Source organism: Echiichthys vipera (genome assembly GCF_963691815.1).
Source record: "Echiichthys vipera genome assembly, chromosome: 9".
Classification (NCBI taxonomy): Eukaryota; Metazoa; Chordata; class Actinopteri; order Perciformes; family Trachinidae; genus Echiichthys; species Echiichthys vipera.
In genome coordinates this window covers 25,944,771-25,962,469 of record NC_139834.1, presented here as the reverse complement: position 1 = coordinate 25,962,469, position 17,699 = coordinate 25,944,771, and the positions used below count along the sequence as shown (strand labels likewise).

General features: G+C 42.4%; 1 protein-coding gene across 8 annotated transcripts in view; it reads right to left on the bottom strand.

Annotated features, from left to right (window-relative positions):
- Nucleotides 1-17,699, bottom strand: part of agrn (agrin) — a 256,975-nt gene that overhangs the window by 79,222 nt on the left and 160,054 nt on the right. For all 8 annotated transcript variants that reach the window (XM_083920018.1, XM_083920020.1, XM_083920024.1 and 5 more), the window contains 3 exons: nucleotides 8,059-8,283; nucleotides 3,994-4,218; nucleotides 321-527 (listed from right to left, as the gene is read on the bottom strand). In XM_083920018.1, coding sequence (XP_083776144.1) covers nucleotides 321-527; nucleotides 3,994-4,218; nucleotides 8,059-8,283 — 657 coding nt within the window. The remainder of the gene's footprint in view (nucleotides 1-320; nucleotides 528-3,993; nucleotides 4,219-8,058; nucleotides 8,284-17,699) is intronic.

Sequence of the window (17,699 nt, the reverse complement as noted above, 5' to 3'; positions counted from 1 at the left end):
TGGGATGTGTGTTGGAGATGGAGGGATGAAGCGTGACAGGGATGAGGAGACGAATGGGTAGTGAACGAGTGGAGAAGTGAAGGCACGGTTTTTATAAGGAAGGCACACACTTCCTGACGGTTTGAGTTACCCCACCCGCCCCCTCACAGAGCATCACAGAGCATTTCAAACACTTTTCAGGAGACGTACATACATTTAGCCTAGAAGATGGAGAAGGAAACACACATTGGATATACTCTACATACATTAAAATAAAGCAGAGGGAGAAGGATTGAGAGGAAACAGCATTAGTCCTTCAAAGCTGCTCCAGCTCCACTCACCACAGGGCCCCGGGTGCTTGATGGAGATGAGGGTCTTGCTCAGACACTCCGCCTTGCGTCGAGCACAGTCGTTATTGTAGGTGTGGCCGTCCTTGCCGCACACAGGCTTGTAGGTGCCGTCACACTCGATGGGATCGCAGGAGCAGCGGGCATTCAGCTGTTCCACGAGACACACAGCGTTGAAAAGACACTCCTCTGTACAGTCCTCTGAAAGAAGGAGATGGAAGGAAAGGAATGAATACGGGATTTGTGGAGTATCTATGTAGAGTCAACCTAAGTCTAATTACAGACAAACCCTTCAGTAGTGGAAGTGCATTTGTTATATTTCTCCACTCCAGTTCTTCGGGTCTTTATTTTTTTTATTTGTCAGCAATCTGTATTAACACTGGTAAGTCTTTTTAGAGTGCTTTCCAACCGACATGTTTATAAAAGTCTGATCACCATAGAGGAAAGGACAAGAAGAGAACTCAACAAGTGTAAAAAAACAACAATGTAAGCTTTATTAAAAAAAGAAAGAAAGGTTGAACTGATCATACGTCCTGCTGTGCGACACTGCGGGTCCATCCGTTTCCATCCAAACAGTAATTACATGTTAGGATGGACTGATGCCACTGGTAGCACGTGTAAAAGCTTTCAGCAGGTTAAAGGTACTGTGCTTGATATTCGTCACATTAATAGGGCAGCAAACAGATATTTTTATGTAAAGTGTGGGGTAATGGATATCGCGTATTTCTGGAGTTCAGAAATACATGAAATTGTTTTCTCGATTACAAAAATGATATTTTAGTTAATTGAGCATTAATAGAATAAGTAGGAGCTCTTCACAGCGGTGGAAAAAAAACCAAATCAATGTACTTAAGAGGTCAAATAACTAATGTGAGATCGGACTAATTAAAGGCAATGCCTTCAGACTGTAGGTGAACTGATGCAAAGATGATGGTCATACATAAGAGGCGCTTTTGAAAAGTTTTTATTACTTTCTCTTTATTTTGAGTGTTTATTATATCATCCTTGCCTGAAAAAGAGTAGTTCATCTGTTGTCATTTTGGCAGAAATGATTGTTCTGAGATTGGATTGTGACAAAGTGAAAAATATTAGATCGTATTAAAATACAGTCGTTTTTTGGTAGAGGGTGATGCTATTTCTATAGAAGTAGAGTGGTGTTTCCTGGCAAAACATCACCTACTGCACAGGTGCATGGAGAGGGGGAGACCGAATAGATCAAAACTCCAGTGACACTTGTAGTACACAGAACAAATTCATTTTTGACCGACCCATTTAGGCTTCGGGCCTGCATCGGGGGCATCGTACATTTTTATTTTCACACCATTATTTTGAATCCAGAAAAGTATTTTTTTTCCCAACATGTGCCCTAACCTTTATTGTGTTAATTAAGCAGTTAGTTCAGGCAGGCCACAAAGTCCCAATATCTCACTTCAAATGGAAATAAAAGTTTTCTTTATATAAAGTGGTCCTGATTGAATTGCAATAATAGCCATGGCAAAAATTTTTTTAAATGAATAAGACTGTGACTGTCTGCCGTTAATACATGTTCTCAACCCATGAAAACTGACTGAAGATCAGGTTTGCTGTGCGCTCATCTAACTTTAATGATAAAAGTTCCCCTAATAACTTTAATGAAATTGGGGAACTCAAACTCGATAATTCTATTTTAGGGTCAAGTTAAAGTCTAAACTATTTCATTCATTACATTTTGACTCACTAAGCAGAAATCTATGGCGGAAATTAAGAAGAGAAAAAGAAACACTGGTAATGTGAGAAACTGCAATCTGAAGCAGGCCTCGGTCCTGGAGGCGCTCACGAGGCTGCAAATGTATTTCATTCCTGATCAGCAGATCACATTTCTACAGCAATTCAATTCCTTCTTCTTCTTTCTTTAAAAGCCTGTCATGCCACACTTAATTACATCGCCGCTGTATCTGAGTGAGAGGGCTACAAGGATGTGCAATGTCATGGTTACAAGTCGAAATGGCCATTTTCATTAGATACCAATTTGTAATTTGCTTAGGGATATGATTTCACGGATCTCTGTTTCAAATTGAATTATTCTTTCATTTGAAAATGGCACAGCAGAGAACAGGGAAAAGGACAGACACACAGACACACAGACACACAGACACAGACACAGACACAGACACACACACACACACACACACACACACACACACACACATAGATACATGCACATGTACATTTGCACACACATACTGACACGCAAACACAAACTCAGACAGGGATTTGTGCAATTTTTACCGCCACACTCCTCAATCAGCCTGTCAAGCCAAGCGGACAAGAGAACTGGGGTGTGTAGAAGAAGTGTGTATCAGCCTTCGTTTTTGACTGTACCAAAGGGCACCATGCAGGGATCTATTCTTGTCTTTGGTGTTTTCAGTGGTCTCAGTACATGGGTGGGGGTCTCTGCACATCTCCGGCATAAACTAGCACAGCTGTGGCTTTGCAAGGCCCCCGCTGACAACACAGCGGGAAAATTGGATTTCCTCCGATGGTTATCAGATGTACAGTAAGAGCTGACAGCTCTTTGTTGACTAAAGCTTAAACCCCCTGTTCTAATAGCACAGATAACAGCCCTGGAGGCTCTTATCAGGCTAGAGAAGGCTACTGCTAGCATGGATACAGTCAGTTATCTTTATCCTATGTAGTGGAACACAATTACCCAGTAAGACGTTAATGCTGGCTCTCTTACACCTGTTCAGGTGAACTACTATGTGAATGCTTGCATAAAAGACAATGATGATACGGATGTTTCATGGTTCATTCAACCCTTTAAAACCCGTCCAGACTATTTCTGTTCAGCCAGATTTGGAGAATTGAATACACTGTTGGAGCGAAGGCAGGCAGACACTAGACTTTGAAGGTTTCAGAACCACCGTAAAGTCTCCTGTGTCATTATATTTGGGTTTTCACTATTTCAATTCTAAATAGTATATTGACAAATGAGCTTTTCATTTCAATTATCAAATTCAAAAGCAGGATAGGCAATGCTCCCATTTTAGTTTAAAGTTTAAACTGAAAATCAAATCAAATCATGACCTTAAAATCGAAGGTCCAATCAAATTTGTGGCACCCCTATGTTACATATTCTACATATAAAGCCTTTTAAAAATAGAACATTCATTGGGCTACCAGTCCTTGGTGGGGTGGGTCACAGCAAATTAAATTTAGGATCATGACGAGGTGTGCACCTATCTGTTGTTGAGATGCAAGGTTAAGTATTGAACTGGTTGATCTAGTGTCCACAACACAAAAAAACCATGGCAACAAGGGGAAGTCAGGAAAAAAACAAGAAAAAATCTTGACACCATCAATGAGGTGACTAATATTACAAATAAAAAGCCTGCATTGGAGTAGAGTGTGTGACTTTTCCCCTACTTCCTTTTATATTTCACAAGCTAGAAGGTCTCTCTTCAGCCCCTCAAATAGCTATTTTTACCATACTGTTAAATCCCTTGTGTATAATGTGTCTTTTATTATTATTTGCAAGTCGCATCAAAGACAAACTCCCACTGCTTTATGATAGAGAAAGAGTTTCTGATTGTAAACAGTTGTAGAATGTAGCAGCTGATTTGCTTTTTGACAAGACCTCAACTGATACTCATCCATGAGACATGAAACCCTTCCTAACTGCCCTTACCCAGCCGTCTGCATCGTCCTGCGTGGATCCTCCTGAGCTTGATGCCTTTCTGCATGCCCGTTGCTTCCATGGCGCACTCGCTGGGGTAAGTTTGACCGTCGCTGGCACACAGAGGCTCATTACCCGGAGGGCACGACTCAGGCAGGGCGGAGAAGATGGGCTTGCGGGTGAGAGCCTCCACCCGGCACATCGTGTTCAGACTGTTCTCATTGTCTTTACACGGGTCTGTGGAGACAACACCTTTCATGAGTATTTACTGAAGCACAGCCCAGTATGCAGGACAATTTTATTTGTGAAACACCATTTAAAAATATGTTTATGTTAATTGGACCCTGTGGGATTAAACAAGAAAGCCTTAATCAAAAATATCTCCGTCCATCTTTTTGTCCTCTGTGGAAAGAAAAAACACATTAATAAAACAGTATATGATGTGTCCTGGCTTAATTGCCTCAAAACTGGCAACTGCTTAAATAATTTCAAAGTCATGTTGCTGTTAGCGCTTTAGCCCGTTTTTAAATTGCAATAAACAATGATAAACCTGTAATGTTTTTTTTTCTTTCAGACCAAACAATTATCTCAGTATAGGCTGAATACATTAACTGTTGTTCGTCTATTCAATTCAGAGAGAAGAGAACAGAAGAGAAAAGAAAGAGAAGACTAAGAAAGGGAAGGGGAGACATGATCCTCCATCACTGTGGCTCCACAGATATTATCAGTGGCCCAGCAGCTGAGAGTAGCTCCGACTGGGACCTTGGATGTGAAGTAGAGACAAGGAAATGGATGAAGAGACGGGCTGTTTGATTTGTTCCCTGGCACCTCCCTCCTTCCAGGGGAGCGCCGGTCTGGCACGCTCGGCTGTATCAGTCCGTGATCATAATGGAATTGGTTTGTGGATGTGTGGGACTGGGGTGTGACTCCTTGGAAGAGGAGCCGGGGCTTTATCCTGCCCGCCACGCTTTCAGCATGTGGGAAGACAAAGGATTTATGTAGCACCGTGACATATCAAATCACTGCCAAGCTGCCGGCGAGTCATTCAAAACACACCAAGGATGAGACACCCTATCATCAGGGAAGGAGTGGAGAGCAAGAGAAAGAGAATGAGAAAGAGAGAAGAAGGCCTTCCAAAGACCTCTGGCAGGGATACAAAGAGCGACAATGCGGGGACATAAAAAGGGACAGAGCGCTTTGGCTGCAGGAGGCTGGGACGCGGAGTGACCACAGCCAGCTCTGGACAGGCCTCATATTGTTTACCCTCAGCAAAACGCAAAGGCTTGCAGGGACTAGCACCAGGCAAACAGTGGTTTTTATAGTAATGCATGCAGTGTTTCTACATAACGCAGAGCCTCAGCCGCCAGCCAGACCATTATCTGAGAGAAAGACCATTACCTCCCATTAACTGAGAAGAACAGCTTCCAGGATCCATGCTTTCCTCTAGCTGAGCAAGTAGGGTAATTACAGAAAGCATGGCCTGTTCGCTGCAAAAACTAGCGGTGTGGATAAATCAACCGCATTTCTCTGGCTGGGGTTAGCAAGTTGATATAGCCAAGGCTTTAGATGAAATGGCTGTAGGGAGATTTAGGGGGACCATCAGGGCCGACTGGTCCCCACTCTCCAGGGAGGGTGGGGCAACTCGGGTCACTTTGGCCAACTCAGGCTGGATTTATTTGACCAACCTTCCACCGGCGGACTTGCACATCCATCTCTCTTTCCCCACCACCCTGCTCTGCCTCCCAGAGGCTCCCGCTGCCGAGAAACAGAGCTTGTGTCTGCTTTTCTTTTCCTCCGTCTGGCTCAAAACAAACAAACAAAAAACCTCAAAGTTGAGCGCCTTGGGAATAAACAAGTATCGCCTGATGATAACAAGGACGAGCAAAGAAGCTGGGCCTCACGAAAAACGACAGCTCTGAAGATCTACTTAGAGAAAACAACAATTTGCACCGCAGGAGTACCAGCGTGAAGCAAAGCAACCTGAATGAAAAATGAGAATTAGCAAAGGTAGGTAAGTGGGCTATGTAAAGGAGAAACAACAAAAGCAAGAGTGGAGAGCTGAAAGGAGAGGAGAGGAGAATGTACAGACGAAAGAAAAGTAGAGCTTTCTTGTTTGTCACCAAGATATTTATCAAGCAAAAACTCAACAAATGAGCTGATTTCAGAATCACAAATGAAGTTTTCTGCTAATTTTAAGTTATCACATGCACAGGCATGCTGCTATAAAAATATCCCTGAATGCAATAAGCTCACTATGCAAAGCCAGATCCAACTAAATATGGATCCCCTAGTAACATCGACAATTACTTTATAAAGATAGAAGAAGTGCATAATCACAATACAAGCGCTACTCTGAATATTGATTCAAAACCATGGTGTATAAGGCTTATTTGTCTATGCTGGTGCTACACAGTGGTTTTAAAAGGATAGTTTTTTTAAAATGGGGCTGTCTGTGGTCCATATCTATAGTCAGTGAGTCAGACATGACTACAGACACGGTCGCGGCTGTGGACAGGGACAGCAGCTGCAGCAAAACGTACTTTTTCTTCACCTTTAAAAAAAAGCTGTCCTTTGAAAGAAAATCTAAACCAGTTTAAGTATACGCTATATTTATATGTTCACCTTTTTACCTTGCTATCAGACAGCACACCATTTTCTCAATGCATTCCTACGCCGCAGACCAGCTGTAGTCAAACTCGCCGCGGTTTATGGAATAAACAATTACAACAAAATAAACATGAGGGATTATGACATGGACGACAAAATGCCTTTCACTGTGAAGACGAGAGGATCCCTTTATGAGACGGAGTATACAGAAGAACTTTTAAAGAGGGAGACTGAACAGCTAAAAGAGAGAGGGGAATCTTCAGTGGAAGAAAAAGCGCTGTCTGAGAGCAAGGTGGTGTGATATATAGTGTGCATTTAAACTGAAATGGATATGTCTTGTTAGGTGTGCTTTTTTCTTTTAGGTGGCCAAAATATATTCATCAAGTACCTCTTACAACTGCACTTCAAAACACCCAAACCATCCCTTTAAGGAGGTGCAGAAGCTACGGGTTAAAAAGCTAAATAAAGACAAAGTATTTTAATAGATTGATACTGGGTTAAAAAAAAACATACTTAATATAATTTCTTTTATTGGCACTGACATGTGAAATATGATGTGATACTGTGGTTATAGCTGGCTAATGTTAGCTTGCTTGCTTAAATGCAAGATAGCTAACATAGCAAAATACAGTCTTTCTTGGATCATGTCAAAATATTTCATCCTGACTCCCGGGGATGATCTGGCTGGTAAAATGACTGACATCATCTTGCTGTTTGCAAATTACTTCGTCAGCTAACGTTAAGCAACAACTAACAACAGATCCATCCAGCATAGGTGCAGCTAGCTGGCTGATGGCTAATGTTAGCTAGCTAGCTAGCTTGCTCGTAGCATGAGACATATCGGAGGTGGTTCCGGGGTAGAGATGTCCTAAGCAAATATCAGATTAAATTTTCCGTTACCTAGATGATGCCTTTTTACCAAGCTATGTTTTCTGTAATGTTTGGATAAGTTAAACTAAACTTTTTTGTATTGTGACAACTGATTGGTGGGCCTTAGGTAAAGAAAGAGCTTTAGTTTGAGATATTTAGTAAGAGTTAAAATTCGATAAAATTCCAAGGAGGAGTTGTTTATTTTTATTATTGTAGGTTGCTAAATCAAGTACTTCATCTAATCCAATATTAGACAGGACAGGTAGGACAGGTGGGAAAGAGGACCCGAAAGAGAGGAGAGAGGCAGAGCAAAAGGGCAGGAGTGCAGAGAAGGAGAGGCAAGAAGTCCTGAAGCCTTTTATTAAGAGAATGTAATTCGACGTCTCCAACTGTGTTTGTGTCTAAAGTCGAACACCTGTCTTCTGGCGGTACAAAATAAAACTCCGGCACAGAAAAAGCCCCGGGGAAGCACTGTATCATTTGAACACATTTGAGGAGAAAATTGTGATGGGCACTTTTCATCTTCTTGCTGGACACCAAATAGACTAAATGAATTAATCATTTAAAAGAAACTGCAGTAAACATGAGGAGAGAGCTCACCGCAGGGCCCCTGGTATTGTACTCGAATGTTCCTCTGGTTCTTGCAGGCGTGCTGATGGAGCTCACACTCGTTGCGGTAGTCCTTTCCATCGCTGCCGCACACTGTCTGCTCGCGCTTGCCCTCGCAACCCAGGGGGCACATGCATTTAGCTGACAAACCATCTGACGACTGGACACAGGTGCTGCCGTAGCTGCAGGCCACATCAGTGCAGGGATCCTTCAGAGCTGCAGGCGGGGACACACATGAAAACAAGGTTTAGTCAAAAGCAGAATACCGAACACACTGAAGAATACACCTGTCAACTAGCTGTACTCCAGGACACTCACTGATACTGTACACTGGAGTGCAACATGGATGACAGGACACCTTATTTAAGTGGCTGCTGGGGCACTTTTGGAAGCCCAGCGCAGTTATTCTGGGTTTGAAGAACTACTTGACACCACTGGGTATGGACGCACTGCCACCGCTTTCTACTCATGCAAAGAAGTTGCGTTTCATTTTTGCAGCGCAGCACGAATAGATTTAGGAGCTTTGCATTCACAACACATTTTCCATTGCTATGCTCAAGCGTGCTTTAATCGCTACAGCTGAAAAGCATCCCTCTGAATATTTACCTTTCCACAAATGAGATGAGAGAGAGAGGGAAAAGGGGAGAGAGGTATTAAGAGATAATATTTATCCATGTCTGATATTATCCCCTCTTTTGTTACAACAGACATAAACAGATTTAATTTAAAGGGGGGGAAGGGGGTATATTGAATCACAAAATATTTTCTGTGCAATTTTGTCGTTTTCTTTCACCCCAATAAAGTGCGTAGAGTTTCAGGGTTTGTCTTTTTTCTTTCTCCTTCAGAATGGAATGGGACTGCCTTGTTAAAAAGAGACTAGAATGTATGCGGAGATATATTATGGATGTGAAAGGAGACAGGAGTGCTCTTGATCAAAGAATATCCCCCCCACCTCGCTCTCCTCATCTTCAGGACACATTTTCCAGCCCCCCAATTTATTTTTCTGCTCACTCCTGTCAAGTCCTTTTGAGGTTTGTTGTGTGAGACTCGTAACGAACACCCCCCTCCCCCATTTTATATTTGTGCTATACTGCAGAAGGGACTGACTCTACACTTAATTTATGACAAAGACGCCTCAAAAGTAACTTCGAAATGAGTCACTAAATTACAGCTCTAACTCGAGGAGACTGATGGGAAATTACTTGACTGAAATCACAAGTCATCGGCCTCCAATTTCAGGCTAATCACATGAACAATGAGACTCTGATAGCCTGCGGAAAACAGTGGGGCAGTAATGACCTTTGTATCTGTCAATGCAGGTAAGGTCATGTTAGAAAACAACAGAAACAATTACACAAGAAGTAAAATCACCACACGATGTGCACTCGCAAAATAGTACTTATTATTTAGCATACAGTACTAGTAACAAATAACCTTCAGCCATATTGTTTTGGTGCACCTGCTGTTGGGAATGGGAGGAGGAGGTATATGTCCTGACAAGAAGAAGCGCCCTGTCAGAGCGCTCGCGATTTCTGTAAAATGCTGGTTGTTAAAGCAGGGGCGGCAGTCACAGCTACAGAGGAAGAGGAGGAAGATGAGGAAGAAGCCCAGCGATCCTCTTCACCTGCGGAGAGGGGCCCCTGTTTGCTTTGTGACAGTAAACAGCATCCTCCTTGCACTTCTTGATCTCATTAAATAATAGCCCGAGCTTTCTCTCTCTTCCTCCGAGCGAAGCGGGCGTCTGGCCAGCAGAGAAAGGTGGGAGTAATAGTAAGGAGCACAAGAGCTAGGTAGAATAGGAAGGAGAGGGTGGGGGCTCCTGATTTGAATGCTAACAGGGGCCGATTTGGATACGAAGCGCAGCCTCGATGGGGCAGACAAGCCTCCCTTCCCCGACTCAGACAAGCAGGCAAATTGCCTGGGTGAATGTGATCGGTGTAACAAGCCCACGTGAAGTAAAGGAAAAAAAACGCCCACCACAGCAAACTTCAGGGAGTTCTCACTTATATTTTCTCATTATTATCATGTGAAAGGTGGCGAATAAAAAGGAGGGGCAAGCAGAAAAGGGCTTTGCTAAATTAGAATGATCCTTGCTGCCAATTAGATCAGTCTCCCTCGCTGGAGTAAAGCTCAGCGAGGTTTAGACTGCAAGGATAATGAGAAAAAAAAAGGCAGAGAAGGATGCAGATAGACAGAGAGATAAAGACACAAAGTGACACTGAAGCAATGACATTCCAGCACAAACACAGATGACATCTCTAGCTTACAAGGAGGGAAGGGGAGGACACCCCAAAGAACAGCCAACATGCTGTGGCCCAATTAAAGGAATATTCTGTTTTACATCTTGGTTCGAATAGACCAAATATTGCTTCATTTACATTTCAGATACTACCTTTTCTCAAATCCACCTATTTTGGACCCATTCCTGTCAGTTAATCACAGCTGGACCTGGAGTTGATTGGCTCTTTTCAACTGAAAAATTGCCCCAATTCTTCTAATCGCAGGCATGCAGCAATTGAATGGACGCACCTCCTGGAATATCTACTCTCAGCAGGTTTGTTTCATTTGAATCAGAGTGCTGGCATTGTCTGCCAGTCGGAAACGTACTGTGACTGGACTACCTGTGTGCCTAATTGTGAATTCATGGACTGTGGCTATTCCTGGAAACACATCTTCACCTCAACTCTATATGAGTTGCAGATATGAAGGAATATTAAACCAAGTGTGTTGAGAATTTTTCAACTACTGCATCTCTCTCTATTTTTCCTGCATGCATAAAAATGCACTTGCACTTCCAGCTGTATATTCTGGTGCAGAGCTGCTAGAGTGTTAATGGTGGAGTATGGTAGTTTAATTATGCAAGGTCTTTTTCTATTAAGTATTAGTTTGACATCACATTCAGGAAAACTGAGAAGTACAGAACCCTCAGCAGGATACTGGAGAGCAGGTAACGGGGTGATGTCTCCCTGAAAAGTGGGGCAGAGGGGTTTTGGAAGGTGGGGGATTACAGTGATCCTCTCCCCTCTCATCTCTCCCCCTGGCAGCTAGCAGACAGCCAGGCAACCAGGCAGGTGTGGAGCTCTGCTTCTCTCTGATCGACTGTTTCGTGCTACCGCAGTTTATTAATGCTTCATTAGAGACAGGGAGCTGTCAGCGCCACGCTGGCTTTACCTGATGCCCTGCTGCCACGGCCCGAGCAATAGCAAGGATGGGTGTGTGTGTGTGTGGAGGTGTGTTTTCACACGTGTCAGTGAGTGTCAGCAGGCAGCCATGGAGTTCAGATAAGTCTGCAAGTGAGTTTGTGATATGTACGTATGCATATGTGTGTGCGTGTGTGTGTGTGTGTATGTGTATATATATATATGCATGCATGTGCAAATGTTTGTGTGAGTGTGTGGTGCTTCCTGTTGTGCTGGTAGTGATAACGGAGGGAGCAGAGGGTTGGTGCTAATCAAATGCAATAATGAAATGTGGGGGAACTTGGCAGTGTGCGTGTTCTAATCAAGAACTCCCATCCCCCAAGAAAGAGGGGAAGAAGAAGAAGAAGAAGAAGAAGAAGAAGAAGAAGAAGAAGAAGAAGAAGAAGAAGAAGAAGAAGAAGAAGAAGAAGAAGAAGAAGAAGAAGAAGAAATGAAAGCCAGGCTATTTGTTTCTTACAGTTTTTCCACTATTTATATTGTCCAAATCCAGACCTTGAAACGGTCCACTCCACTAACTTGACTGCTTTGTCTGATATCGTGACATGTAACAGCGGTTTCTCAGTTGCAAAAGCAATCGATCCAACAAGCGACATGACGGGACTAACGATTGGCCAATTAGCACAGGGCAGGACTAAAGCCATGTCAAACCGTCTCAGTATCGCCTTACATCATAGGTTGTTTTTCTCCGCTCCTCTTACTCCAGACAATCAATGGCCTGATGATGGAAACGGAGTATTAAGCTGATAATTCTGTCTGTTATCAGGCAAATTTTTAGGCTGAGGCTTAATACATCCTGACTCCAGTTCCATGCATAAAGCTGCACTGATCAGTATTTTTACAACAGGTCAAATTACTGTATGTGAAGAGTGAAAGAGGTTGCTTGTACTGGTCAAATGAGTGAAGTTCCCCCTCCGGCAGTGTTCTAGCATCTCTTTACTCACTAGTTGGGTTTTATGGCGAGCAACTATTCTGGTTTAGTCTTACCTCTTTTATGAAATCACACTGAAAACACAAAACAGCAAACACAAAGTTAGCGGCTGGTGAAGCAAGTGAGGTGGGTAATTTGCCAACTAGAGAGCCTCATTTTTCAGGAGTTGGTGGAAGCCAAAAGAGTGCGGAGAGTGAATATGGGACTTCCATTAATCTGAAACACTACCCCAAATGAATGCTAATGTTACTCTGAGTCTGCATGATGTGTAAATAGGCAATAGTTTCCCATCATGTTTGCCATGACAACATTATAAGTGGCTAGAAAATGTACAGGATGTACAGGCAGGAGATTAGTATGGATCTTTTAATCTCACTCTTTTCTTCTCCTTAACATTATTTCAATGCTGATCCAACTTAACTATTACATGAAAGCTTTCAAACTTGCTGTTCTAAATGTTGCTGTATTCACAACCACTCCCTATCTGCGAACTAATGCACTCTTTATGTCATTTTGTTGCCTTGTGTGTTATGTCTGTGTGAAAGTCGATGCACTATATAGAGCCTACAAATATGAAGAATAATTGTGTCGATGGCACTAAAAAAAATCCCCTGGCATTAAAGATAATAAGGACAAAAATTTGATTGACAAGCAAATATGTGCATGTGTAATGCAGGAAGAAAACAACCATGAGCGCTTCAAAAAATAAATGAATATGAATATGTGGGGAGGGTTTAAACAAAGACGGGGACACAGGCAAGCAAGGAAAGGCTTAAAGTTGAGAGGTGGTGTGGAGAGAAGTGTGTAAAAGTGAGATAAGGGACAGGGTCAGAATGGGAGCAAGAAAAAGGCAGTATGGGAAGGACAGAAAATAAACAAGATTAACACGCTAGATCAATACTGACCAAGATCCAAGAACTAAATATGGATGAGAATGTGCAGCCAGACATCTAAACCAAGCGATGAGGAGCAGGAGGCAAGGACTGAGGGAAGGCCAAAGGATTAACAGTCCTACACACCTCTCCAACACACAGACACACACATATAAACACACACTTACTTCTCTACTGAGGCCAATGGCTGGAAGATGATTCCCTGTGTTTGATGTAATTCTTCAAAGAGCTCCATTGAACTGCAGCTGTTGCACTCTTTTACGCGCTTTTGCTGTTTTACCCTTGAGAATGGAAAATGAACGACGAAAAGCCCTCATCACGGTCCAGTCTGCTGGTGGCCACACTCGCAGCAGAGACGTGGTGTGTGAGTACATGGTGCCTGGTGTTTGCCTGGACAAACTGGAACCAAACGTCGGCTGAAAAAACTTTTAAGGGCTTCGTCCCCTTAAAACAGGGTCTTTGAGTGCTGCACTGAAAAATATAAATGTTTAAGAAAAGTCTAAATGGCAGATGACAAAACACTAAAATGTTGCCATGTTGTAAGGTCTCAAGGTTCGAAAATAGAACATTTTGAACCATAGCTGTCATTTTCCAGGGGCAGATATCTCACGCTTGAAAGGTGCAGTAAAGCACAAGTGGGTTGCTGAAATGCCTACACAGAACCCTCTTATCCTGCTGAGTGACAGCGAGAAAGCAAGACGAGATTAAATCGTCTGGATGTGGCATTTATGACAAACGCAGACAGAGATGTAAAGGTCTCCGGAAGGACAGCCCGCAATTTCACAAAAACAATTAATTCTGCAGTTAAACACCAGCGAATATTAAAACACAGGGACACTTACTGAAAAATACTGATTACTGCAGCTTTGAAAGAGAGTTGTTCTGATGGTGAGAACAGCATCAGAAGTGCCACGCCTACTGCCCAAAACGCTGGTACTGGTACTGGTATTGGTAATAGTATTTGTGTCTGTATTGGCAAGTACATGAGTCTTTGCAGCCATCCAGTACCAATCCATCCAATTTAGCACCAAATTAATCTATTTTGAAAAAGTTAATTAATTTTTTTTTTTACATAATGGCAGTCAAACTAGATGATTAAAGACATTTCTATACCATTCAGTCTCAAGTTTTACATAGGGTTTAACCTGAGCCAGATCGTACACTATGATAGCCATCATTTTATCACATCATCACAGGCCTAGAAGTATACAGCTATTTAAAAATGATAAAAAAGAATATTCAGTGTCAGTATCATGAAGAATAAACAACAACTGAGAGGCACTAAATGTTTTTTATCCTTATAAAGATGCTGCACATGGCTGCATGTGACAAACCTCCTATGATGACCCCCCCCTGTCAAAACTTACTTACAACTGACTTTATTTCAGGTGTGTAATCCATATAAACAAGCTCAAATAGATGGTAGATGAGAAGAAAAGACACAAGCTGATTGATAGTCTCTTTAACCTCGGGGCCTCCCTGTCACGTTAACAGCCTGTGGGAAAAAGTGAGTTTTACGTATTGGAAAACTGTCAGTGCTTGTACCAAGAGGTGTGTCTCTCTGAATGCAACAAAGAAGACGTTAGTTGTGGGGATGCTATTTACTGCTTGTTTGTTTACCTCGTGAAGGAAAGGATCACAGGTTATAAATAATTCATCTATGTTTTTTTAAATTGTCGAGTTTCCTGGATCAAACTGCAGTGGGATGAAAGTCGTTAGACACAGTTAGCAGGTTTAGCATTAAAGGAAACATTTACGCTGCAGCTTTGGTTCACTGATGAAATGCTTTCATCACTGAGAGCAACAAACGGGAGACTTTAATGTGCATAATAGTTTTTAAAGCTGAATAAATCCAATGTGCAAAAACACTTTTATTCCCACAAAGCATCAACAAAATGAAAAAACAGAAAGTGTGCTGCAGTTGAAACCGATGAAACGTCCATGAGGGAGCGATGCGTTCAAAATGTCATCCTGGCCCTAGAAAGAGGTACAAGGACTCATTTGGACAAAGTGGCCCATATGCTACAAGTTTCCTTTCATTAGCTCCTGATTAACGGGAGCCGGTGGTAGTGGGGAGCCAAAATCAGCACTGATGTGCAGCGAAGCATTTGGCTAATCATACTTGGCCTTTGCCATCAACATGTGCTAATGAGTGATGGCCGCTGGGCACAATATGCTGCTCAGAGCTGCTGAGGAGTCGGTTACAGTAGGTGTAGGTCCTCAACACAAACAAAGGCACATCTGTACGAAGACATACAGTATCACTCCTCATGAATGCATGAAACGCTCCGAGACGCCTCATAATTCGCTCTGCTTTATCACTCATCTCGACAGTGCCATGTAAATAACTGTGGTTAAGAGTTCGCTCGTCGCTAACTGATATAAAAGCTGTTACATTTGCAGCCATTTCAAGAGCAACAACAGTGGCAAACTCATCAACACAAAAAGAAACAAGAAATTATCTATTGTTAGAAAATGCAGAATTGTCACAGTGATGAGGAACCAATGATTGAGACTTAATTGAAAAATATAAAACATCCAATGGATTACAATTTTAAAACTTGTGTTTATCAACTGTTGTCTCTTTCTCTTTCCTCACAAACACATACACACACACACACGCGCACATGCACACACACACACACACACACGCACGCACACGCACACACACACACACACACACAACCCCCCCCCCCCACACACACACACACATACACAAGGGGACATTTGCAATCAGATAAAAAAACAAAGTCTGGGTGCCCATTTCAGCCTCGCCATACCTGTTAGACACGACTACAACCTAATTTAAGCTACGTTGATAAGGCTCACTGGGAAATAACAAAATTCATCTGCAGGAGGAGCAGAGAGTAGTCACATCTACTCAGTGCAAATCGTAGCTGAAAATAACTTGGATTGATTCTCTTCCTTTTCTGGTAAGCATTATAACTGCAAGTGGGCTCTCTTGCTCTGTTTGTGTGATTGTGTGTGTGTGTCTGTGTGTGTTCTAATTGTGTGCTCTAATTGTGTAGAAAATTGTAAGATCTAAGAGTGAGACAAACACATTTGAGGGGGAAACAAAGGTATATTGGCTTGTCCCTACATTCCTCACAAAGCTGGAGTGAAGTTAATGCAATTAGAGTAGACAATAAACAAAGTAGCACGCACATTGTTGCCAGAGAGAATAAGTCACACGGTGAGCATCCCCTGTCAAGTGATTCTGATAAACACTATGAAACTGACCTATTCAATCCACTGACAAACAGCACTTTAATGGCATCTTGCTTGTGTGATTCAACTATAAACAGGATATTGTGTCAGGACACACCGCTCCACTGCGACAAACAAAAGGTCGGGCGGACTGTTAGCTCCTGGGTGTGAAGGCAAGTCACTGTGAAATGTTTTGTATACAAATTTGTGTTCCTCAAAATGAATGCATTACAGCCACCAGGATGCAGTCGGATGTGATGTAGTCCCATGCTTCCACTGACGATAAGGTTGCAGTTTTTATAGGAGGATGGGAAAGTTTTTAAGGATTAAAATAAAATATTAAATATTCTTCAAAACTGCTCTTTCAGTACCTAAAATGAAAGGCTAATAATATTACAGTAGGACTAAGGGGGGTATGGAATATCAGATTCATAATTATATTTTTATTCTTGAAACTAAGAATCGTGTTTTCATGAGCTGAGAATGAGCTCTTCATGTTTATGAAGGGAACGCACGGAGCACACTATGTTGCACCTCCATGCCTCTACGATAGCCTAGAACAGACGAAACAAACCCTCTCTAGAGAGGGCCTTTCACACGTGACGCTTAATCCTACACACTGACTGCTCCTTTAAACTTTAAATATAATCTTTATTTTTCCTTTGAAATTGAATGATTAAACCTGAAATGTTTCAAATGTTTGCGCTGTAATCACTGATCTCATTTATGTTACTCTCATGGTTCAGTGATGGCTGTTTTACAGACGCTTACAAAACTTTAAGTTACTGCTGATGCAAACCATACACTGATGTTAAAAGCTGAAGAACCACGGGGTATTACAATGAAGCAGTCACTTTGTTTGTCACCCCACCAACTTGGATTTGCGTTGATATCAATCACACGTTAAAAATGCTTCAACATAACAAGACATGGTCATTTTCTGACAGTGGAATAGCAATAGACTGAAAAATGTCACATACAGTTAAGTCTTTACTTCTTCTTCCCAGCACTGGTCCTGAGAACTAAAGCCTGCTTGGTTTCTCTCCTCACACTCAGTTAACCCCATTTACATTCCTACCCAGGTGTGCACAGATGCTCATTAGTTCACTAACATGAACACCAGGTCCCGTCGGCCTGGATCAATAACCACTCCACTGCTTCATCTCGGCTCTGAGACGGGACAATGCAAAGTGATTCACACACACACATGACTACATCCATGCGGCTGAATATCTCAACAGGAGAAGAAAACTTCGGAAAGTTTCACATCTGATTGCTCCTTTTAAATCAGTCAATCTCCCATTGAGTGCAAGGAGAGTCTCTTTGCCCTCTACCACCACAACGTGAACACATTACTCTGGGGAGAGAGTGCAGTCGATGGAGGGTCCAGGAGCAAGGCAGGAG